General features: G+C 44.8%; 1 protein-coding gene across 1 annotated transcript in view; it reads left to right on the top strand.

Moving 5' to 3' along the window:
• The window catches only part of LOC103190448 (fibrillin-2-like), a 225,936-nt gene that overhangs the window by 61,780 nt on the left and 138,456 nt on the right, over positions 1-25,700 (top strand). The window contains exons 4-6 of the mRNA XM_042342958.1: positions 9,338-9,535; positions 13,878-14,003; positions 18,683-18,808. Coding sequence (XP_042198892.1) covers positions 9,338-9,535; positions 13,878-14,003; positions 18,683-18,808 — 450 coding nt within the window. The remainder of the gene's footprint in view (positions 1-9,337; positions 9,536-13,877; positions 14,004-18,682; positions 18,809-25,700) is intronic.

Below are 25,700 nucleotides of genomic sequence, written 5' to 3'. Positions count from 1 at the left end.
ACTCTATAAATGTCATTTTGTTGTTGTTGTACTTGTCATTTTTATATCCTACATCAGAATTAAGTGTGGTTACCATTTCTGCATGTTTGACTTGTTGCAATGTAATTACAGGAGAACAAAGCTGGATTTTGCATGTAGTGTAGAAAGTCAGTGTTGAACAAAACATTCTATTTCCTTACATACACTTAGATGTTTAACTTAGTTTCTCTAAATTTAAAACAGATTTTCTTAGAAACTCTTGTTTCTGTTGCAAGGTACAAACCGTGACTAGAGTCCCTCCATTCACTGGTGGTGCCACTACAATGGTCGAAATTATTTGTAATCATTAATTGAAATTCTTAGAATATGTTAATCTGTGGTTTGCTGGATGGCCCAGCTTTGTCAGCATCAGTAAGTTGTGCTAACGTCTAAAACAGTAGAAAATCAGGGAGTGGAGACTGCACACAATCTTTCCCAGATAAATTATAATAAAAGTAATCTTTGCATTTGACAAAGCACTTATCACATCGGAATGACGTGCTTCACAAGATATATTGTAAAGTGCAGTGACTGTGTATTTAGCAATAATAATCATTTATAGACAAACATCCCAATTTTGCACAACATTGTCCCACAAACAACCATGTAATGAGTGATCAATTTTATCTGGGGGATTGTTGGCCAGGACACAGGGAGAGAGAAACTCCCTTCTCCGTTCAGTGCCTTGGGATCTTTAGCATCTCCTTGTGCAGGAAGACAGGACCTCAGTTTAATAGAAAAGACAGTATCTCCAACAATGCAGCTCTCCTCTAGAACTGCATTGGAATCAGTTTAGATGATATTAGAATAATAGAATGATAGAATTATACAGCACAGAAGGAGGCCATTCAGCCCATCGTATTCATGCCGGCTCTTTAAAAGAGCTGTCCAAATTAGTCCCACTCCCCCGCTCTCCCAGTAGCCCTGCAAACTTGTCCGCCCCAAATATCTATCTTCTCTCTTGAAAGTTGTTATTGAATCGGCTTCCACCAGCCTTTCAGGCAATGCATTCCAGACCTGAACAACTCGCTGTATGAAAAAATTTCTCCTCATCTCCCTCTGGTTCTTTTGCCAACTATTTTAGTTCTGTGACCTCTGGTTACCGACCCACCCGCCAGTGGAAACAGTTTCTCCCTGGTCACACTATCGAATCGCCTCATAATTTTGAAAACTATTAAATCTCCTCTTAACATTCTCAAGGAGAATAACCCCAGGTTCTCTCGCCTCTCCTGATAACTGAAGTCCCTCATTCCTGGTACCATCCTGGTCAATCTCCTTCACATCCTTCCTAAAGTATGGGGCCCAGAAGTGAGCACAGTCTCGAGCTGAGGCCTAACCAGTGTTTATAAAGGTTCATCATAACTTCCTGACTTGTGTATTCTATGCCCCTATTTATAAAGCCCAGTATCCCGGATGCTTTATTAACAGCTCTATCTGCCTGTCCGGCCACCATCAAAGATTTACTATATATGACCCCCAGGTCTCTCTGTTCCTTTAAGATTGTACCATCAGCTTATATCGCCTCTCCTCATTCTTCCTCCAAAAATGCATCACTTCTCATGCATTTCTCCACATTAAACTTCATCTGCCCCGTGTCTGCCCATGTTACCAGTCTGTCTGTGTCCATTTGCCGTCTGTTACTATCCTCCTCACTGTTTACTACTTTTCCAGCTTAGTATCATCTGCAAACTTGGAGATTGTACTCACTATATCCAAGTCCAAAATTATCAGGTTTGTTAGACATGATTTGCCTTTAATAAATCCGTATTGACTGTCATAGAATCAGAATCGTGCAGCACAAAAAGAGGCCATTTGGCCCATCGAGTCTGTGCGGCTCTTTGAATAGAGCAATGTAATGTCAATCCCACACCCCAGCCCTTTCCCCATAACCTGCAAACCCGTCCTCCTCAAATACCCGTCCACCGCGTTTTTAAAAGTAGTTATTGAATCGGCCTCGACCGCCCTTTCAGGCACTGAGTTCCAGATTCAAACAACTCGCTGCGTAAAAAAATGTCTTCTCCCCTCCCCTCGGCTTCTTTTAGAGACTGTTTTGAATCTGTGACCTCGAGTCACCGACACACCCACCAGCGGGAACAGTTTTTCCCTTTGTACCCTATCAAATCCCCTCATGATTTTGAAGACCTCTATCAGGTCCTCGTAACCTTCTCTGCTCCAATGAGAATAATCCCGGCCTCTCCAGCCTTTCCTCATCATCACGGTCCCTCATTCCTGGTCCCATCCTCGTAAATCTCCTCTACCCTTTCCAATGCCTTAACATCCTTCCTATAGTGCGGTGCCCAGAACTGGGCGCAGTATTCTAACTGAGGCCTAACCAGTGTTTATATGGGTTAATCATCACCTCCTGACTCTTGTACTCTATGCCCTTATTTATAAAGCCTAGAATCCCAGATGCCCTTTTTACAGCTGTATCTACCTGTTCTGCCACCTTCAAGGGTTCATTTACCTGCACCCCCAGGTCTCTCTGTTCTTTTACCCCCTTAAGATTGTATTACCGCCTATAATGCTCCCCTCATTCTTTCTACCAAAATGCATTACTTTGCATTTCTCCACATTGAAACTCATCTGTCATGTGTCGCCCATTTTACCATCTGTCTATGTCTTCCTGCAGTCGGCTCCTATCCTTCTCACTGTTTACCCTCTCCCTAACTTTGTGTCGTCCGCAAACTTGGAAATGGTACTTGCTATCCCCAAGTCCAGATCATTTATGTATATTAAGAAGAGCAGTGGTCCTAATACCGATCCCTGGGGGACACCACTGTACACTTCCGTCCAGTCAGAAAAGCAGCCGTTCACCATAACTCTCTGCTTTCTGTCTCCCAGTGAGTTCTGGATCCGCTGCCACTATCCCTTTTATACCGTGGACTTCTATCTTTCTTACAAGTCTTTATTAACCCATATTTTCGTAAGTGAAAATTTATTTTGTCCCGGATTATAGTCTCTAGAAGTTTCCCCACTACTGGTGTTAGGCTGACTGGCCTTTAGTTCCCGGGTTTATCCTTCTCCCCCTTTTTAGTTCCTCCTCTCTGTTTATTTTTACCCTAACAAATTTCTCTTCCCTCTTCTCCGATACTGTGGCTTTGGCTGCATCCTCTTCTTTTGTGAAGAAAGATGCAAAGAAACAATTCAAGGACAGAACATCCTTAGTCATCCAGGGAGCTTTGGATGCCATACCTTTCCCCTTCAAGGGAATGTATTTGTTCTGTCCCCGATCTATCTTCTCTTTGAAGGCTTCTTGTTAGCTGTTTTACCTACCAGTCTTTCTTGCAATCCACCTTGGCTATGTCCCGTTTTAACTCAATGAAATATACTCTTCCAGTTGAGTATCTTCACCTTTGATTGTCCCTTTCCATACGTACTCTAAACCGAAAGATGTTGTGGTCACTGTTGTCCAGATGCTCTCCTACTGAAACCTGCTCCACTTGCCCCACTTCATTCGCCAGAATGAGATCCAGCACTGCTTCCTTCCTCGTTGGGCTGGAAACATACTGATCCAGAAGGTTATCCTGCACACATTTCAGGAATCCTCCCCCCTCCTTGCCCTTTACACTGTTATTTTGCCAGTCTATGTTAGGATAATTGAAGTTCCCCATTATCACTACTCTATTGGTTTTACATCTTTCTGAAATCTGCTGCAGATTTGCTCGTCTTGTCTCCTTCCCACTATTTGATGGTCTGTATTTTACACCTAACAGAGTAACAGCTCCTTTTCTGCTCCTTAACTCTAACCAAATAGATTCTGTTTTTGAACCCACATTGTCCCTTTCCAGTGTTGTAAATGTGTTGTTGATCAATATTGCCACCCCCCCACTCTTTTTTTCCCCCCATCCCTCCTGAATGCAGCCAGGAATATTCAGCTTCCATTCCTGCCCTTGTTTGAGCTCGGTCTCGGCTATTCTCCACCACCAACCGGCTCCTCTGTGTCTACCCTCTCACTCCGCGCCCATTCTCTCCTCAAACTCTAATTGTGAGGAGATGCTGGATTTCCTCAATTCCAAAATTGAGGGGATCCAATCAGCTGCCTCCGCTCTCCCAACCCCCACTCCCTCATCATCCCACTCCACACTCCGACTCCTACCCATCCCTCCCTTCCAAATCTTTGAACCTGTCTCACCCTCCTCTCTCATCACCACCATATCTAGCATGAAACATACCACCTGCTCCCTTGACCCCATTCCCTTACCTCCCAGCTCCACCTCCTCGCCCCTCTACTCTCCAACACCATCAATCTCTCCCTATCATTCCCATCCCCCTAAAAATAGCTATGATCACCCCCATCCTGAAAAAATCTTCCCTGGATCCATCCTGGCTTTCTAATTAATGGCCCATCCTCAACCTCGATTTTCTTTCCAAGGTTCTTGAAAGAGTTGTTGCTTCCCAGCTTCGCTGCTTCCTCGCCTACCACTCCCTTCACAAGACCCTCCAATCGGGTTTCCGTGCTGCTCACCACTCAGATCAAGGTGACAAACGACATTCTGTCCATCTGTGAACCAGGCTCCCTCTGCCTCCTCGTCCTCCTCGACCTCTCTGCTGCCTTCGATACCGTGGACAACTCCTTCCTTCTCCACTGCCTCTCCTCTCACCTCAACCTTCAAGGTTCTGTCCTTGAGTGGTTCAGGTCTCATCTCTCACGCTTCCTACAATTTATCTCCGCCAACTGTTTCTCTTCCAGCCTCCGCACAATCTTGTGTGGTCTTCCCCTCCTCTTCAACCTCTGGATGCTTCCTTTTGGTAACATCAACTGTAGATATGGGAACAACTTCCACATGTACCCAGATGACACTCACCTCTGTCTCTCTGCCTCCTCCATCGATTCCAGGACAACTGACATCCTGACTGACTGTCTGTCAGACATCAATTCCTGGATGAGAGCCAACATTCTACAGCTGAATGTCAGCAAAACCGAGGCTCTCCTGCTAGGCTTGCACCAGCGCCTCAGCACCTCAGGCACTGGCAGCATCACCATCAAGGGATTCACACTCCACCCAACTCCTCACCCCTCAGGCTGCCAAAACCCTCAAACACACATTCGCTACCTTGAGGCTCGACTATGGAAACTCCCTCGTTATCGGCCTCCCAAAATCAGCCCTCCACAAGCTGCAGATCATCCAGAACTCTGTAGCTCATGTCCTCTCCTGCACCAGACTCCGTGACCCCATCATCCCACATGCACTCCAAGAGCTACTTAGTCTGCTCTCCATTTCTCCCCTGTCTAATCCATCCTTTTTCTGGAGTACACTTTATTGCCTTATTGTTCGGCTTTTCCAGGACTCTCTGTAACTTGTTTCTCCTCTCTGATGCTGCATCCTGGTCCCCTTCCCCACTCAAAATTATTTTAACCCTTTCCCCCCAGTACTGGCTAACCTCCCTGCAAGGACGTTGGTCCCAGACCTGTTCAGGTGCAACCCATCCACTTTGTAGAGGCCCCACCTGCCCCAGAACTGGTCCAGGAACCTGATGCCCTCCTTACCGCACCATTTTACCAGCCATGCATTCATGTGTTTTATCCTGCTGTTTTTATACTCACTTGCACGAGACACTAGGAGTAATCCAGAGATCACGATCACCTGGTCTTCAGTTTTCTCCCAAGCATCTGGACCCTCTGTGGTTGTGGTGACCACCACCTGAAACCATCGATCCATTAATTCTTCAGCCTCCCGTATGCTATGTAGTGACTCCAGCCTCTCCTCGAGCTCAGAAACCCTGAGCTCAGAAACTCTGAGCTCGAGCTTGAGCACTTCCTATACATGCATTTGACCAGGACACACGAAGCATCACGAGGCACACAATGTGCATGCACCAGGTTTTAACTGCCCTGCCATATTTTCAGACATTTTTTATATCAATTATTTAATAATTATGCACCTCCTTCCCCCCTCTGCACCAAATTTCCACTCTCACCAAATTCCTGCACAGAATTTCCACTATGTTCCACCTCACTCCATTATCTCCCCACGTTGCTGGGCTCTCTGCTCTTGTAATAATAATATAATAATAATGATAATAATATGAGTTCCAAAGCCCGACGTGTGGCATGAACCCAACCTTCTGACTGAGAGGCGAGAGTGCTGCCAACCGCGCCAGGCTGAAACACATTTTGGGATTATTTCAAAATCTTTGCTCATCAGCAAGAATATTGCTCTGGAAATACCGAGGGAAATCCATCCCAGGTTTGCAGAGGAGTAACTTGCTCTCCTACAGGGTGTGCGTTGTGTACGCTGTCATGCTCTGTAAATACTGTTTACTGTTATTTTTCACTGATTTACACCAAATAAAACGTATAGATAAGTGACCGTATTGAGTGTGAAATTCAATAGAACTTACATTCTGCGGAACAAGTCCTTGTTTACTCTGATTATAATAATAATAATCCTTGCATTTGATATAGCGCTTTTCACGTCGGGAGGACGCCCCAAAGCGCTTCACAGAACACACTGTAAAGTGAATTGACTGTATATTTGTGGGCGAACGCGGCAGCCAATTGCACACAGCAATGTCCCACAAACAGTCATAGATTGAGTGACCAATTTATTATTGTTTTGGTTTTGGAGGGATTATTATTAGGCTCTGTGTGGAGTAAGGAAACTTGCCCGAGGTTTCGCCCTCTGCCTGGAATTGAACTCAGGTCTCTCGCTTGCAAAGCGAGTGCTCTAACCACTGAGCTACAGGACTCCATTATATTAATATTTCATATTAATATTTCATATCCAATTAATATTTCATATTTCAGCTAAAAAATGAGTATTGATCTTGATATGTGTTTATTATGACATTTCACATCGAATTGCCCAGATTGCAGGTCAACATATTACATGAAAACAACCATCTTTGGGAGCAAAGCAAGGGACTGTGGGATGGAGTTCCAAAGGGTGGGGGAAGAGAGGCTGACTACCAATGGTGTGGCGAGCCGGGGGCAAACGTGGATCAGGCTTGCTGAGCGGAGAGAGCAGACAGATTGATATGGGGTTAGCAGCTCACAGAGGTAGGGAGAACACCAGCAATATTCCAAAATAACCAGATATTGAACAAAGTTAAGCTGTAGGTGTTGGGGATATTTTGATGAATATTGTCCAGGATTCAATGAGAATAGTCTTTGAAATGATGCCATGTTAGAATACAATACAAAATCACATTTCTACAGCACCTTTCACGTCGGTACGACGTCCCAAGGCCTGAACAGTCAGGGATTTTGGGCCCGAGCAGGGAGTGGGGGTTAGGATCAGGTGGAACACTTTTTGGGAATAATAATCTGGGGAGGGTGGAGGGCAGGGAGGGTTGCCGAAGTTGCGGTTAAAGAGGAGGGCTTTGAGACGCGCCTTGAAGGAGGCAAGGGAGGGAGTGAGGCGAAGGGAATGTAGGATGGAGTTCCAAAAGGTGGGGGCAGAAAGACTGATTGCCGATGGTGGGGCGAGTGAGGCGGGTAACGTGGAGCAGGCCAGAGCCTGCTAAGCGGAGGAAGTGGACAGATTTGTAAGGGTCACAAGTCATAGAGATAGGGAGGGGCAAGGCCATGGAGGGCCTGAAGGCAAGGACGAGAATTTTGACCTCTATCCTTTGGGGGATGGGGAGTCAGTGGACCTGGGTGAGGGTGGGTGTCATCTTCATAATGTGGAAGTTGACACCATGTCTGCAAATGATATCACCACCAAGAGGGAACATATAGATATTGAAGAGGAGGGGATCAAGACCAGAGCTCTGAGGAACACCACATGAGACGGTGCGGGGGCTAGAGGAGAAGGCATTTGTGGAGATGAAGTGGAGATGGTGTGAGAGGTACGATCTGAACCATTGAAGGACAGAACCATGAAGGTTGAGGTGAGAGGAGAGGCGGTGGATGAGGATAGATTGGTCAACGGTATCAAAGGCAGCAAAGAGATCAAGGAGGACGAGGAGGAAGAGGGAGCCCTTGGTCACAGATAGACAAATTGTCATTTGACACTTTGACCAAAGCTGTTTCTGTGCTGTGGGCGGCACAGAAACCCGAACCAGCAGACTGGAGGTGCTTCATTGTGACACATTGGATTAATGCTCCCCCACAAATCTAGCATCTCTAACAATACATTTATTCAGCAACTCTCATACCATTTTGGCCACATAAAATAGAAGTCTTATATTTCTATCGTAGGTCATAAATATATCACAGTATTTAACATTAAAAAGCATTGTGCCACATCTCTCTGAGGGACCCGGCCTCATAGGGCACACAGGACTGACTGGAGACATGTGGCTCATGTGCCACTGGGGGCAAAGCTGCTCTTTAATGTTTTGTGGGAGGTTTGGGGAAACTTCCCACAAGTGTTGGGAATGGAGAGAAAATGATCTGTTGTCAGGAAAGGTGTCTGAGCTACAACAACAACAACTTGGATTTATATAGTGCCCTCCATGCCGGACGGCGTCTCAGAGCGCTTTACAGTAACAGATCCCGGGACCATCCCTGTGAGAGTTGTGGTCATGTAGCTGAGTAACAAACAGAGAAGGTCAGTTTGGTTAATGGACAGGAAATTGAACTGGCAATTCGGTCGTTCATTGATGGCTCAGTCAAATGAAGGATTGCAGGTATAGAACAACAATCCAGATACTCTGACAAGACAGCGGGAGAGCAATAATGGTGGGGGTTTGGGTTGAAAATGTGGAAAATGATGAACAGCGTGCAAATTAATTGCACAAAAAGTCACTCCTGGGTTAAGAAGGTGAAAAGTTACTGGAGTGGAAATATCCACTTGTACTGAATGTGACAGCTCTTTGTTCACATCTTGTTATATGAATGTGTGGTTCAGATTTGTGTCCCCTCCTCTCAGGCCTTTGCCATTTTCATTGTAGTAGATTGTGTATCAGAAAATGAACATTTATTTTCTTAAGAACAATGACAACAGATTGCGTTTATATATAGCTTTCATTGTCGGGAGGCATCCAGAGGGGCTGGGGTGGGGTGGGCTCGAGGGGGGCGGAGGGGCGAAGGGTGAAGGGGTTGAGGGAGTGAGGCATGAGAGGGAGGGGGTGAAGGACGAGGGGATGTGAGCCATTACGTATTCTCATGCTTCAGGTGGATAAAATTTCCAAGGATATCTTACCTTCCTCACCCTATTCTTACTGAGAAATATAAATATGTTAATAATTTTGTGCTGTGACTGATTACAGAAAGCAAAATAATAGCCAGAGCAGCTAAAATTTACATCTGTGGTGTGGAGAATGCTTGTTAGATCTTTTAAACCTCTGGATTAAGAATGAAAGAAATTGACAATTTTTTAAATTACAAATTGGGCTTCTCTTATTTATTCTAATGACATTTGTTGTGTTACAGATTATCGGACAGGCCCCTGCTTTACATCGGTAAACAATCAGATGTGCCAAGGACAGCTGACTGGCATCGTCTGCACAAAAACCCTTTGTTGTGCCACAGTTGGAAGAGCCTGGGGCCATCCCTGTGAGATTTGTCCTGCTCAGCCCCAGCCCTGCCGGCGTGGCTTTATTCCCAATATCCGAACAGGAGCTTGTCAAGGTAACAGATGATATTCATATACAGACTTGTTGAAAACTTAACAGAGCATTAACTTTAATTGAATTTAATTATTTTTGGTTGATGTTTCCAAAAGTGTTTCCTTATTTCTGTACTGATCTGTGGGAGGTTACCGTGTGGGTCACTGACTGAGTGGCAGGAACCGGGGTTGCCAACATGTTCGGCTATGTGAATAATAATAATAATGTGTAGACAACTATGCATTGATGAATGTTGAATGAATGTCCAATGGGATTAAATGTTCTTTGATCTGTACAGAATTAATAACAGTTGGCCAATTCAGAGGTGTTAATTTAAATGCTTCTATGTGTAATGTTTGAAATCATTCAGGTTATGAGACATTTGTTTTCATTCATAATATTTCTGACAATTTACAGCAAAACAAATTGAGCTGTTAAAATAATTAATTTTGTCAATACATTTTTCCAAAATGCAATTCTATTTCCTCAAAGTAATTTTTGTTCCTAATATGATATTATTAGTTCCAAAAAGTTGAAAGCCTATCACTCTCCAGCTATCGATGGGTAAAATATGCTTATTTTGTGCAGAAAGTTACTGCCCAAGCCCTGGTCTCTGCGAGTTGACCTCGGTCCCAGGCTCAGGAGGGTTACAATCAGTGTGGGTGAGACTGTGACTGAGATACACTGCTGAGATACACTGATATTCACATCAGTTATCTGGTACCTGCTGACATGGCCATTCACCACCTCAGCATTGACCCAAATAGCAGAATATCACTACTGAAAAGAACACTGGCATGCTGTTGTGTGTTCCATTGGAAATAACTTTTCACTACATCACACAGTATTCTTGAGGTCACAAAAGTGATGATGGAGAAAGCTTTACTGTCCAGTTAATTTCCAGTTGTGGAATCCTGTAGCTTAGTGGTTAGAGCACTTACCTCGCAAGTGAGAAACCTGGGTTCGTTTCCTGGCAGGGAGAAATGTTGGGCTAGTTTCCTTACTCCTCTGTTTACCTAGCAGTAGATAGAATCCGGTTCTTAGATGATTGGCGGATTGCTTTTCTGGGGATAATAATTCCTTTTTAAAAAAATAATAAATTGGTCACTTCAATCCACGACTGTTTGTGGGACGCTGCTGTGCACAATTCGCTACTGCGTTTCGCCCATAAAATATACAGTCATTCACTTTGCAGTTTATTCTGTGAAGCGCTTTGAGATGTTTCGAAGAGATGATAAGGCGCTATATCAAATGCAAGGATTATTATTTTTATTTCAACTTTGAAAAAATCTGATTCTGCTATATTTTCACAGCAGCCATCAATCTGTCAACAACGCCCCTGTTATTATCCAGTAATATACCACACCAGTCAATAGTATAACACATCCAGTCAGTATATCACATCTTCTGGCAAAACAATATTCTGTCTAATGTAACTGGATTCAGAAAAGAGCAGCACAGACACGATGGGCTGAATGGTCTTCTTTGCTGTAAATATCTGTGGTACCAGGAATATGATTTAATACAAGACTTTTGTAATCTGGCAAAGTAAAAAAAAACTTTGATTGTTTATTACAGAAATGTTAAGATTTTGGATAAACATGAGATACCAAAAGTGGACAAAACAATCAATGTATGCACCAGCTATTCCAGATCAATTCTATATTATCTCAACGGGAACCTTTATGTCAGAATGTGAGGCCCACCCAGCAAACCCACATTGATTAATCCCAACTCCATCCCAGCTTTTGGAAAGACATTTCAGATGGATGTTAAAGATCCCATGGAACATTTTGGCTTTAAGGCTCGTTCTCCGGCTGTATAAATTCTTTCATTGTCTGAGTGTCTGGGTTTAAAGATTTCCGACACGCATTCATTACATTACTTTTCTAAATGCATTTGAATTTAGAAGATTGTATGTTTATTTAAAACAATTGGATGGATTCAGTGTTTACAATATAACGCACAGAATAACAATGTATTAATTAGTAGAAATCAGGTTGTTTTATTTGTATTTATTTACAGACAAAAGTATAACATTTTCCATCCCTAAATATAGGAAATAATTTACAAGAAAGTAATATCTCATCACCATCACTAAACTAACCACTGATCACCATCACTAAACTAACCCACTGATCACCATCACTAAAGTAACCCACTGATCACCATCACTAAACTAACCATTAAATTAAATAACCGCTGAATTTAACCAGTAATTTGTCAAGAAACTGTAGAAATCATATTTATATTTTTAAACTTCTAAACTAAAAATACTGGCAAATTATGGATTTGTTTTATTGTGAACTATATTTATATAGGTACAAATATTAAACTAAAGGACTCTACAAAGCCTCAGTACTTACAGTAAATAAAATCTGTCACTCACTTTTGGCTGTTTGTGGGACATTGTTGTATACAACCTGGCTGTCATATTTCTGTCTACAAAATACCCAGTCACAAGGTTAAATCATGTTTTGTGTTTTAAGATGTCTCCTGAAATGAAAAGATCTGTATCAATTAGGATTATTACTATTATCCATGAAGCTCCAGCTGGAAGTTTGGATTATTTGTTTCTGTGTTTGGTTCATCAGAAACTTCATCACTATTGTTGGTTAAGTTATTCTCAAATAGGTCCAAATACTCTTCCATCATGTCCCATTTGCTATCAGGATGGACTGGATAGGTTAGGCTTCTTTTGCTTGGGAAGAGACATATAAGGGGAGAGCTGATAGACATGCTTAAAAATATAAGAAGGTTAGTTAAGGTTGACATCAATAGGCTGTTTCCACTGGTTAGAAAGTCCATAACCAGGGGACACAAGTATAAGATGGCGACTAGGGGATACAGTAGAGAATTTAGAATGAACTACTTCACGCAGAGGGTAGTGAGATTGTGTACTCGGTGTCTGAACAGATAGTGCAGAAGCATTCAAGAGGAAGCAAGACCCTTCACATGAGGGAGAGGGCAAAAGAAGGGAATGGGAGGGAGTAAGTTGTGGGTGAAGACTCGTGGAGTGTAAACATTGGCACGGACTGGTTGGTTTGAGTGGCCTCTGTACATTCTAAGAATGTAAATTATTTGTAAATGTCTCCCCTCACTCTCTCCATTCTATAAATCTTCCTTTTTTATTAATTCATATTTCTTTCAGTTTGTTCTGTTAGTTTCAGACGTCAGCTTGTATTAGTTGGTAGCTCTCAGTCAGAGGTATTATTATTGCATTGTTTAAAATAATTCTTACATTTGATACAGCATCGTATGTCGTCAAAACATCTTAAAGAACTTCACAGGATTGATTGTAAAGTGAAGTGATTGTGTGTATGTAAGAAAACACACAAGCTAGTTTATCATAGAATTATAGAATCATAGAATTATACAGCAGAGAAGGAGGACATTCAGCCCATCGTGTCTGTGACAGCTCTTTGAAAAGAGCTTCCAAATCAACCCCACTCCCCCGCGCTCTCCCCATAGCCCTGCAAACTTGTTCTCCCCCAAAAACTATCTTCATGCATAGTAATGTCCCACAAACAGCCATAAAGTGAATAATCAATCTTATTTTGGGTATTGTTGACGAGGACCCTGGCAAAAACTCCCTTCTTTTTTCAAAATGTTCCATGGGATCTTTAACATCCACCTGAACAGGCAGATGTATCTCAGTTTAATGTCTTATTCAAAGGACTTCACCTTCAACAATACAGCACAGTATTGCATTAGAGTATCAGCATCAACTATATGAGATCCAAGTTCCGATGTGGCTCAGAGGCGAGAGTACTACCAACTGAGCCAGGCTGACATATTGTTGGTCAGAACTTCGGGAGAAACTCCCTTCTTTTTTCGAATAGTGCCACACAATCTTAACATCTACCTGACCAGGCAGAAGGAACCTTGGTATAATGACTCATCTGAAGGACAGCTCACTGCAGCTCACCTGAGCGCTGCATTGGAGTGCCAGTCTAGACTGGGGTCAGTTCAAAGTTCTGATGTGGGGCTTGAAGAGTGTTACCAACTGACATTTAAGGTTGGCATACAAGTAGACTTTAAAATCCGAACATGATGTCGGGAAACATCTCTCTGTTCACACAGAGCTTGTGGAGATACGGAATGCTCTGCTCAAGAAAATCGTGAAAGGCAAGGATTGGGATTAAAATATCTCACAGGATCTAATAATAATAATAATCCTTGCATTTGATACAGCGCTTTATCACATTTTCGAGATGTTTCAAAGCGTTTCACAGAATATACTGTAAAGTGAATTGACTGTTTATTTTGTGAGCAAAATTGGTGGAACAGGCTCAATGGCCTGAATGGCCTCCCCTTGTTCCTATTATTCTTTCTTCCTAAAATCTGCTTATTCTGTTTGCCAGATGTGGATGAATGCCAGGCCATCCCAGGAATGTGCCAAGGGGGAAATTGTATAAACACTGTAGGCTCCTTCGAATGCAAATGCCCAGCTGGACATAGGTTTAAGGAAACAACTCAGAAATGTGAAGGTAAGAGACAAGTACATTCCAGATAGCTGTGAATTATTAATTGGTTACAATCGACTGTTTTTTGAGCACTGAGGTATACTAACTGGGTTCTCACACACACGGGAAACAAATTATAAATCTTTCTGTCAGTGATTTATTTTATCTACATCCAAATCCCGTGAAAAAATCTGGGACAAAACATATGTTTGTCAAATTATAAATTGCTTTTTCCTGGGGAGTCGTCCTCTGAAGAATAACAAATGGAGAGGTTATTTTATTGTATAGTAATGAGAATTGATTTGCCTTTAATTATAGATTGCTACTCACTGGAGGGCATGGTTTATCTGAACAAATGGGTCATGAAACACTTATTCACATAAATGACAAGTTTGGATAAATGATTGCAAATGTACTTGAGCAGAGCTGTTTCCTTAGCCACCTGTTTACTAGTGTATGTTTAAGATCAGTATTCTGAGAGCTGCACTCCGTTGGTTAAATGGTGTTTAGATAAGAATTTGACACTCTTTGAGGCTCACTCCTCCTTGTTTCTTCCCCATGTCCATACACACATAAACATACACACGCATAAACACACATACGACCAAACACACACACACATACACACAGAAGTGCAGATGCTATCGGCCAGCTTTAGTATAGAGCACTCGTCACACAAAGCAATAGAAGAAGCTTAGTTACACGTTTGTTGGTGTAATCACGCTTAACCACTAATTAGATTAAAGTGTGTAGACAATTCTGGCCCCTGCTAATATTTTTTATGAACTTCTCAAATGGTTTTCATTTATTGTGCTGTTCATTGGTCCTTGCAATGTTTTGTGCAAAAAAATATTTTCTCAAATGTGGTTTGTCAAAACTTTCTCACTGAAATAAATGAAAACCATTTGAGATGTCCATATGTCTATATTTCATTTACTTTTCATATGAAAACTGGGTATCAACGAAGCAAGTGTTGGTGGCTGAACACTAAAGGTACCAAAAAATTATTTGAGAACCACAGGATTAGACAGTGTCATTTCATTCCTCCACCAGGATGTGTCACTGTGTCACTATCTCACTATTCACCATCTCACTGTCTCACTACCTCATGACTCATTGTCTCACTATCCCATTATCTCACTTTCTCACTGTCTCACTATCCTATCCATCTGTCTCACTATCTCACTGTCTCACTATCTCACTGTGTTACTTTCTCACTGTCTCACTGACTCACTATTCCTCTGTCTCACTATCTCACAGTTTAACTTTCTCACTGTCTCACTTTATCACTATCTTCACTGTATCACCATCTCACTGTCTCACTATCTCACTGTCTGACTATCTCACGCTCTCACAATCTCACTTTCACACTATCTCCCTGTCTCAGTATCTCATATCTCACTATAATAACTGTCACTGTCTTATGATCTCACTGTCTCCCTCTCTCACAATCTCATTGTCTCACCCTCTCAGTGCCTCACTATCTCATTGTCTCACTGTCTTACTATATACCATCACTCACTACCACCCAGTTCGCTCCCTCTGCTCAGCGGGCTCCAGCCTGCTACACATCCCCTGCCTCACTTGCCCCACTATCGGAGGGCGGGCCTTCTGCCACTCTGCCCCCACCCTCTGGAATTCCGTCCCGCAGTCCCTCCATCTCACCCCCTCCCTCGCCACCTTCAAGACCCACCTCAAGACCCTGCTCTTCGACCATGCTTTCGATTGCCCTACTTCCCTCCCTGCCCTCCACCTCCCCGACCCCGACCCTCAGCTCGGGTTTGTAACTCTGTCTTGGGACGTCCTCCATGAAAAGTGCTTTACACATGGAATTTTGTTGTTGTTGTTATTGCATCTCATTGTCTCACTGTCTCACTATCTCAGTATTTCACTGTCTCACTGTGTCTCACCAAGATATATGATTGTTGGTCTGGGTAGTTTAGAAGGTTGTGCTTTGTGAGTGACTAATATACTACATAGAGATCAATGTGCTTATTCTTCAGTCATGAGCTCCCGATTGTTACAGAATCTGCTGTGATGGTCAGAAGCCAGACAGCATTATACAAGAGCACAACTTTTATATTCTGAGCTGACAAAGTGAAGGATTATCATTAATTATTATTATTGTTATTATCGTTATTATTATAATAAACTCAGATTGTTAGTAAAGTGTAATGTGAAGTACAATAAATTGCTACAACATCAATATTTAGCATCACTTATGTTTAATATAATATACTTTTTTCTTGATGTCACTATTGTAGAAAATTGCAAAATGTTAATGAGTCAGCACTGAGCAGTAGAAAACAGTTCCAACCCCCAGTCCTTCTGTATTGTATATCTATTCATCCCTGGGGACAGTCCCATAAATCTATGCTGTACTTACTCTTCTTTCTTCAATGCTATTATATCTTCAAGTAATGTAATGATCAGAACTGTAGTCAGGATCCAAATATGTCTTAAGCTGCTATTAATATGTTGTGAACGGTTTGGGAATTTATAATGGTAACTGATTGGCAAGACTGAAATTGCAATGAAACAACAACAAGATTACATTTGTATAGCGCCTTTCATGTCAGGAGGACGTCCCAAGGTGCTGGATAGTGTACAATATTTCAAACCCAAGCTGGGGTCGGGGGGAGAAGGGAGGGGAAGGGGGTTGGCCGATGGCATGGTCGAGGAGGAGGGTCTTGAGGCGGGACTTGAAGGAGACTAAAGAAGGGGCGAGGCGGAGTGATTGGGGGATGGAATTCCAGAGGTTGGGGGCAGAGTGGCTGAAGGAGCCAATGGAGTCGGGCGAGAGTGGGGGAGATGGAGTTTGGTGCGGGAGAGGACACGGGCTGCAGAGTTAGTTCTGGATTATCTGCAGCTGTGGAGGGAGGAGTTGGGAAGGCCGACACGCAGGGAGTTTGCATAGTCGAGCCTGGAGGTGATGAAGGCGTGAACAAGAGTTTCAGCGCCTGAGGGGAGAGGTAGTGGCGCAGTCGGGTGATGTTACGGAGGTGAGAGAAGGCAGAGCGGGTCATGGCTTGGATGTGGGGAAGAAAAGACAGTTGAGGGTCAAACAAGACACCTCGGTTCCTGACTGGCGGTGAGTTGGTGAGTTGTAGTGAGCAATCATGGAGGTTGATGCTGCCAGAGCCTGAGGTGCGGAGGCGCTGGTGTGAGCCAATCAGGAGGACCTCAGTCTTGTTCACATTGAACTGTAGGAAATTTGCCCTCATCCAGGACTTGATGTCCGACAGACAGTCTGTCAGGACAGCAGTGGCCCTGGAGTTGAGGGTGAGGGCAGACAGACAGTCTGTCAGGACAGCACTGGCCCTGGAGTTGAGGGTGAGGGCAGACAGACAGTCTGTCAGGACAGCAGTGGCCCTGGAGTTGAGGGTGGGGCAGACAGACAGTCTGTCAGGACAGCAGTGGCCCTGGAGTTGAGGGTGGGGGCAGACAGACAGTCTGTCAGGTCAGCAGTGGCCCTGGAGTTGAGGGTGGGGGCAGAAAGATAGAGTTGGGTGTCATTCGCATACATATGGAAGTTGACCCCATGTCTGCGGATGATGTCACGAAGGGGAGTGTGTAGATATTAAAGAGGAGACAAGGACAGAGCCCTGGGGGACACCAGATGTGACAGTGGAGGTTAGAGGAGAAACCGTTAGAGGCAACAAAGTGGAGTCAGTGAGAGAGATAGGAATCGAACCAGACAAGGGCAGGTCCGTGAAGATGAATTAAAGAGGAGAGGCGGTGTATGAGGATGGAGTGGTCGACAGTGTCAAAGGCGGCAGAGAGGTCGAGGAGGACAAGGAGGCAGAGGGAGCCCTGATCACAGATGTTCAGAATGTCATTAGTGACTGTCACGGGGCTGTTTCCGTGCCGTGGGCAGCGCAGAGCCGGATTGGAGGGGTTCAAAGAGGGAATGGCGAGAGAGAAAGGAGTGGAGCTTGGACCCCACGACTCATTCCAGGACCTAGGAGAGGAATGAGAGGTTAGAGATGGGGCGGTAGCTGGAGCGGAAGGATAGGTCCAGGGAAGGTTTTTTCAGGATGGGGATGATAACGGCTGTTTTTAAGGGGATAGGAACTGAACCGGTGGACAAGAAGAGGTTGATGACGTTGGACAGGAAGGGGGCCAGAAAGTGGAGCTGGGAGATGAGGAATCAGCAAACTTTTGAGTCACTGGTTAGAAATCAGCTTTTCCAGAAATATAGAAATAGTCTGATGACTTAATATTAGCTTGAAAACAATAATTCTAATGAAACCATAAACTTTATTTGAAATGGTAGAGTTAATATTAGAATAGTGTTTCACTAGGGGTCAGAAAAAGGAAAACAAAGATTGATTCAAAGAAGAAATAATTTGTTACTTTGAGCATTGCCACTTCTAGTAATGTTGGATATTTAGTATGTGACCTGTCTCAATTTGAAAATAAAATAAATGTACAAAGCATGAGATGATCACCTGAGTCATTTGTTTGAAATCAGTTTTCAGCAAAGGAGAGAGAAACAGAGAATTGTCGTAATGACAAACATTCCTCCCATCAGCTCCTCAGTAAACATTTGTATACTGCCTTTCAGCTTGAGACTTCCTCCCGGCATGGAAGATGTTACACAAATGTAATTTTATATTGCATTCATCACGGGAATAATATCTCCACGTTGAGAATTGGGAGAGGCAGCAGCTTACATTTCACGTGTGTTTATTGCTATGCAGATATCGATGAGTGTGCCACAATCCCTGGGATCTGCGAGGGAGGTCAATGTTCCAACACAATCGGAGGTTACTTTTGCAAATGTCTTGAAGGGTACCATTCCACTGCAGATGGTTCACAATGTATTGGTAAGTGGCCCAGGGTGTGGAAAGCAAACTAGCATCAGTAAAAGATGAAGGCTGGATTGAAGCAGAAAAGCTATTTGTTAGTTATGAGCTTTCAATGGCAACGTTTCTTTATCACTGATTTTTTTTGCAAGTTTTTAAAGATGTTTTTAATGAAAAAAGTTCACATTTAAAATGTGGTTAGTTGATTTTGTGACAGATATTAATTTTGAAGGCCTATCACTATGTGTCAGCCTGGCTCAGTGCATTGTTCCCTCTGGGTCAGAAGGTTGTGAATTAAAGCTCCACATTGGGATTTGGAATCACGTCGTCTAAACTGATACTCGGTTTACTAATGCCATGTTCCGGATGAGATGTTAAACCGATCCTGTCTGTCTAGGTGGACATTAAAGATCCCATGTCACTGTTCGAAAAGAGAAGGGGATTACTCCCAGTGTCCTGGCCAACAATTCCGCATATAAAATTGGTCACTCACTCCATGGCTGTTTGTGGGACATTGCTGTGCGCAAACTGGATGCCACATTTTGCCCACAAAACACACAGTCACTCCACAGTAAATCCTGAAAACACTTTGAGATATCTCAACAATGTGATAAGGCTCTATAGCAAATGCAGCGATTATTATTGCTATTATTGTGACAATTATTGATTTTGATTGTCTGTCACTTAATTCGATTGCACAATCCTGTCTCAGAGGCCTTTGGTCCATTTGTGGGCCTGTCCGACAAGATAGTCTGGGATGGGGCAGGATGCCATGCCCTCCAATAGAACAGAGGCCTCTGTGATCTGAGCAACTGCCCAACCACTGCCAAGCACCTGCATCAGTGACAGGATAGGGCGGGAGGCCTCTGCAATGCAAGACACCATCTTATAGGACAAGCTGTCCGACCAATTTTACATTGTAAGTACTTACAAAGGTTCTAGAATGCAAAGAGTTATGTGTTAAGTGGAGTGACAATCAAGCAAAGTCCTTTATTAATATGTTGCATGGGAAGTGGCTAGGATATCGACAGAATTGCATCTTAATTTTCGTAGTGACAAATTAAGCCAGGGTTTAGTTATTTGGAGTTTACTGTATGTGTTTTGGTTGCTTATTTTGTTTCTGTCTAATGCCTTGGGACGTCCTCCTGACATGAAAGGTGCTATACAAATGTAATTTTTTGTCTTTGTCATTATCTTCCTGTTACCCGGTTTACCTGCATGGAGGATGCTATGAGTGCACGTTGTTGATTGTCTGCTATAATTTATTGTGTCTATGTAGCTATCTGAGGTTCCAACCTATTGATTACTGGTCAGTTTAGGATGATTGTACTTGATCATCTACACTTCAAATCTAATTTGTGGAATGAGAATGTTTGCACACATAGAAACCAAAAAGATTTTTCATTACTGAGATTAATGAGGGAAAATTGCAAGGAAGTAAGATTATATGATGCCCTGTTGACACTCTGTTTGTGTCATTTGGTTTAAAAGACAGGTGTTTGTTCACAGATTCAGCCAGTGCAATAACACATTCAGTGCCAGGAGACAATTAAGAACATCCAGTCATACTTTTGTATAAATAAGGCCTGGTGTTTATCACAAAACGATGGACCCTTGACTCCTATAAAGACACTTAGCCAATCCCCCTGGTGAATAATCTGGTCAGATGCTTGTGGGGAGAATGTCATAAGCAATGAGGAAAGCACTGTTTGCAAGGAGGGTTGTGAATATGCCAGGAATATTTAGTGTTGATCCCCAGTGCAGAAGAAAGATCCAGAGATTCGCTTTTTTATTGTTTGTCTTAAGAGTTAAATACATGGAAACGTATTAGTTTATCATTGAGCTGTTTTTAAGATTGTTCATGACTCCACTTGATGCACTGACATTAGATATTAGTTAGAGCTAATTGTTACTGCATTATCCACATCCAGAGATTGAGACTGTCTGTTATTCCTTTCTTCACCCAGTGGTGATATTATTAGTGGCTGCTTTAGAGTAACGATGCTTTGCTTTTTTTTGTACAGCTGGGTGACATATGCAGAAAACCCATCAACATTGCTGAGGAGTATCCAAACCAAACTGAGAATTGTACATGGAAACCTCCTATTATTGAAATGGAGTGTGCACTTTCTCCCTCTGGAGGGACACACTCTGACTTAATTCCAGAGAGTATTAAGTGAGGATTGGCAAAAGAGCTGGTTACTGAGAGCCGGTTACTGAGAGCTGGTTACTGAGAGCCAGGCTAGTTACTGATAGCCAGGCTGGTTACTGATAGCCAGGCTGGTTACTCAGAGCCAGGCTAGTTACTGAGACTCTGGCCGGTTACTGAGAGTCAGGTTGATTACTGTGAGTCAGGCTGGTTACTGAAAGCCAGGTTGGTCTCTTGAGAGTCAAGCTGGTTACTGAGAGCCAGGCCGTTTACTGAGGTGCAGGCTGGTCACTGAGAAACACGCTGGTCACTGAGAAACACGCTGGTCACTGAGAAACACGCTGGTCACTGAGAAACACGCTGGTCACTGAGAAACACGCTGGTCACTGAGAAACACGCTGGTCACTGAGAAACACGCTGGTCACTGAGAAACACGCTGGTCACTGAGAAACACGCTGGTCACTGAGAAACACGCTGGTCACTGAGAAACACGCTGGTCACTGAGAAACACGCTGGTCACTGAGAAACACGCTGGTCACTGAGAAACACGCTGGTCACTGAGAAACACGCTGGTCACTGAGAAACACGCTGGTCACTGAGAAACACGCTGGTCACTGAGAAACACGCTGGTCACTGAGAAACACGCTGGTCACTGAGAAACACGCTGGTCACTGAGAAACACGCTGGTCACTGAGAAACACGCTGGTCACTGAGAAACACGCTGGTCACTGAGAAACACGCTGGTCACTGAGAAACACGCTGGTCACTGAGAAACACGCTGGTCACTGAGAAACACGCTGGTCACTGAGAAACACGCTGGTCACTGAGAAACACGCTGGTCACTGAGAAACACGCTGGTCACTGAGAAACACGCTGGTCAGCTGGTCACTGAGAAACACGCTGGTCACTGAGAAACACGCTGGTCACTGAGAAACACGCTGGTCACTGAGAAACACGCTGGTCACTGAGAAACACGCTGGTCACTGAGAAACACGCTGGTCACTGAGAAACACGCTGGTCACTGAGAAACACGCTGGTCACTGAGAAACACGCTGGTCACTGAGAAACACGCTGGTCACTGAGAAACACGCTGGTCACTGAGAAACACGCTGGTCACTGAGAAACACGCTGGTCACTGAGAAACACGCTGGTCACTGAGAAACACGCTGGTCACTGAGAAACACGCTGGTCACTGAGAAACACGCTGGTCACTGAGAAACACGCTGGTCACTGAGAAACACGCTGGTCACTGAGAAACACGCTGGTCACTGAGAAACACGCTGGTCACTGAGAAACACGCTGGTCACTGAGAAACACGCTGGTCACTGAGAAACACGCTGGTCACTGAGAAACACGTTGGTTACTGAGAAACACGCTGGTTACTGAGAAACACGCTGGTTACTGAGAGTCTGGCCGGTTACTAAGAGCCAGGCTGGTTACTCAGAGTTACTCAGAGCCAGGCTGGTTACTGACAACCAGGCTGGTCACTAAGTGCCATGCTAGTTACTGAGAGCCAGGATGGTTACTGTGAGCTGATTACTGAGAGCCAGGCTGGTTACTGAGAGCTTGTTATTGAGAGCCAGGCTGGTTACTGAGGTCTGGTTACTGAGAGCCAGGCTGGTCACTGAGAGCTGGTTACTGAGAGCCAGGCTGGTCACTGAGAGCTGGTTACTGAGAGCCAGGCTGGTCACTGAGAACCAGGCTGGTTACCGAGAGCCAGGCTAGTTACTGAGAGTCAGGCTGGTTACTGAGAGCCAGGCTGGTTACTGAGTGTCAAGCTGTTTATTGAGAGCCAGGCCGGTTACTGAGGGCTGGTTACTGAGGGCTGGTTACTGAGAGCTGGTTACTGAGAGCCAGGCTGGTCACTGAGAACCAGGCAGGTTACTGAGAGCCAAGCTGGTTACTGAGAGCCAGGCTAGTTACTGAGAGCCAGGCTAGTTACTGAGAGCCAGGCTGGTTACTGAGAGCCAGGCCGGTTACTGAGAGCTGGTTAATGAGAGCCAGGCTGGTTACTGAGACCCAGGCTGGTTACTGAGACCCAGGCTGGTTACTGAATGCTGGTTACTGAGAGTCAAACTGGTTCCTGAAAGCTGGTTACTGAGAGTCAGGCTAGTTACTGAGGGCTGGTTACTGATAGCCAGGCTAGTTACTCAGAGCCAAGCTAGTTCCTGATAGCTGGTCACTGAGAGCTGGTTACTGAGAGCCAGGCCGGTTACTGAGAGTCTGATTACTGAGAGTCAGACTGGTTACTGAAAGCCAGGCTGGTCACTGAGAACCAGGCAGGTTACCGAGAGCCAGGCTAGTTACTGAGAGTCAGGCTGGTTACTGAGAGTCAGGCTGGTTACTGAGAGTCAGGCTGGTTACTGAGAGTCAGGCTGGTTACTGAGAACCAGGCAGGTTACCGAGAGCCAGGCTAGTTACTGAGAGTCAGGCTGGTTACTGAGATTCAGGCTGGTTACTGAGAGTCAGGCTGGTCACTGAGAGTCAGGCCGGTTACTGAGAGTCAGGCCGATTACTGAGAGTCAGGCCAGTTACCAAGAGCTTGCTGTTGGGAGCCAGGCTGGTTACTGAGAGCTGGTTACTGAAAGACAGGCTGGTCACTGAGAACCAGGCTTGTTACTGAAGGCCAGGCTGGTTACTGAGAGCCAGGCTGGTTACTGAGATGCAGGCTAGTCACTGAGAGCCAGGCTGGTTACTGAGGTCTGGTTACTCAGAGCCAGGCTGGTTACTGAGTGTCAAGCTGTTTATTGAGAGCCAGGCCGGTTACTAAAGAGCTTGTTGTTGGGAGCCAGGCTGGTTACTGAGGACTGGCTACTGAGAGCTGGTTACTGAGAGCCAGGCTGGTCACTGAGAGCCAGGCCGGTTACTAAGAGCTTGTTGTTGGGAGCCAGGCTGGTTACTGAGAGCCAGGCTGGTTACTGAGGGCTGGCTACTGAGAGCTGGTTACTGAGAGCCAGGCTGGTCACTGAGAACCAGGCAGGTTACTGAGAGCTAGGCCGGTTACTGAGAGCTGGTTACTGAGAGCCAGGCTGGTTACTGAGACCCAGACTGGTTACTGAATGCTGGTTACTGAGAGTCAGGCTAGTTACTGAGGGCTGGTTACTGAGAGTCAGACTGGTTACTGAAAGCTGGTTACTGAGAGCCAGGCTAGTTACTGAGAGTCAGGCCGGTTACTGAGAATCAGGCCGGTTACTGAGAGTCAGGCCGGTTACTGAGAGTCAGGCGAGTTACTGAGAGTTAGGCCAATTACCAAGAGCTTGTTGTTGGGAGCCAGGCTGGTTACTGAGAACCAGGCTGGTCACTGAGAGCTGGTTACTGAGAGCCAGGCTGGTTACTGAGAACCACGCTGGTTACTGAGATGCAGGCTAGTCACTGAGAGCCAGGCTGGTTACTGAGAGCTGGTTACTGAGAGCCAGGCTGGTCACTGAGAGCTGGTCACTGAGAGACAGGCTGGTTACTGAGAGCTGGTTACTGAGAGCCAGGCTGGTTACTGAGATTCAGACTGGTTACTGAAAGCTGGTTACTGAGAGTCAGGCTAGTTACTGAGGGCTGGTTACTGATAGCCAGGCTAGTTACTCAGAGCCAAGCTAGTTACTGAGAGCCAGGCTAGTTACTGAGAGCCAGGCTAGTTACTGAGAGCCAGGCTGGTTACTGAGAGCCAGGCCGATTCCTGATAGCTGGTTATTGAGAGCCAGGCTGGTTACTGAGACCCAGGCTGGTTACTGAGACCCAGGCTGGTTACTGAGAGTCAGACTGGTTACTGAAAGCTGGTTACTGAGAGTCAGACTGGTTACTGAAAGCTGGTTACTGAGAGTCAGACTGGTTACTGAAAGCTGGTTACTGAGAGTCAGACTGGTTACTGAATGCTGGTTACTGAGAACCAGGCTGGTTACTGAGAGCCAGGCTAGTTACTGAGAGTCAGGCCGGTTACTGAGAGTCAGGCCGGTTACTGCGAGCCAGGCTGGTTACTGAGAGCTGGTTACTGAGAGCCAGGCTGGTTACTGAGAGTCAGACTGGTTACTGAAAGCTGGTTACTGAGAGTCAGGCTAGTTACTGAGGGCTGGTTACTGATAGCCAGGCTAGTTACTCAGAGCCAAGCTCGTTCCTGATAGCTGGTCACTGAGAGCTGGTTACTGAGAGCCAGGCCGGTTACTGAGAGTCTGATTACTGAGAGTCAGACTGGTTCGTGAAAGCCAGGCTGGTTACTGAGTGTCAAGCTGTTTATTGAGAGCCAGGCCGGTTACTAAGAGCTTGTTGTTGGGAGCCAGGCTGGTTACTGAGGGCTGGCTACTGAGAGCTGGTTACTGAGAGCCAGACCGGTTACTGAGAACCAGGCAGGTTACTAAGAGCTTGTTGTTGGGAGCCAGGCCGGTTAGTGGGGGCTGGTTACTGAGAGCTGGTTACTGAGAGCCAGGCAGGTTAGTGAGGGCTGGTAACTGAGAGCTGGTTACTGAGAGCCAGGCTGGTTACTGAGGGCTGGTAACTGAGAGCTGGTTACTGAGAGCCAGGCTGGTTACTGAGAGCCAGGCTAGTTACTGAGAGCCAGGCTAGTTACTGAGAGCCAGGCTAGTTACTGAGAGCCAGGCTGGTTTCTGAGAGCCAGGCTAGTTACTGAGAGCCAGGCTAGTTACTGAGAGCCAGGCTGGTTACTGAGAGCCAGGCCGATTACTGATAGCTGGTTATTGAGAGCCAGGCTGGTTACTGAGACCCAGGCTGGTTACTGAGACCCAGGCTGGTTACTGAGAGTCAGACTGGTTACTGAAA

This window comes from Callorhinchus milii, unplaced genomic scaffold, assembly GCF_018977255.1.
Source record: "Callorhinchus milii isolate IMCB2004 unplaced genomic scaffold, IMCB_Cmil_1.0 Scaffold22, whole genome shotgun sequence".
Taxonomy (NCBI): Eukaryota; Metazoa; Chordata; class Chondrichthyes; order Chimaeriformes; family Callorhinchidae; genus Callorhinchus; species Callorhinchus milii.
This window is presented reverse-complemented; position numbering and strand designations above follow the sequence as displayed.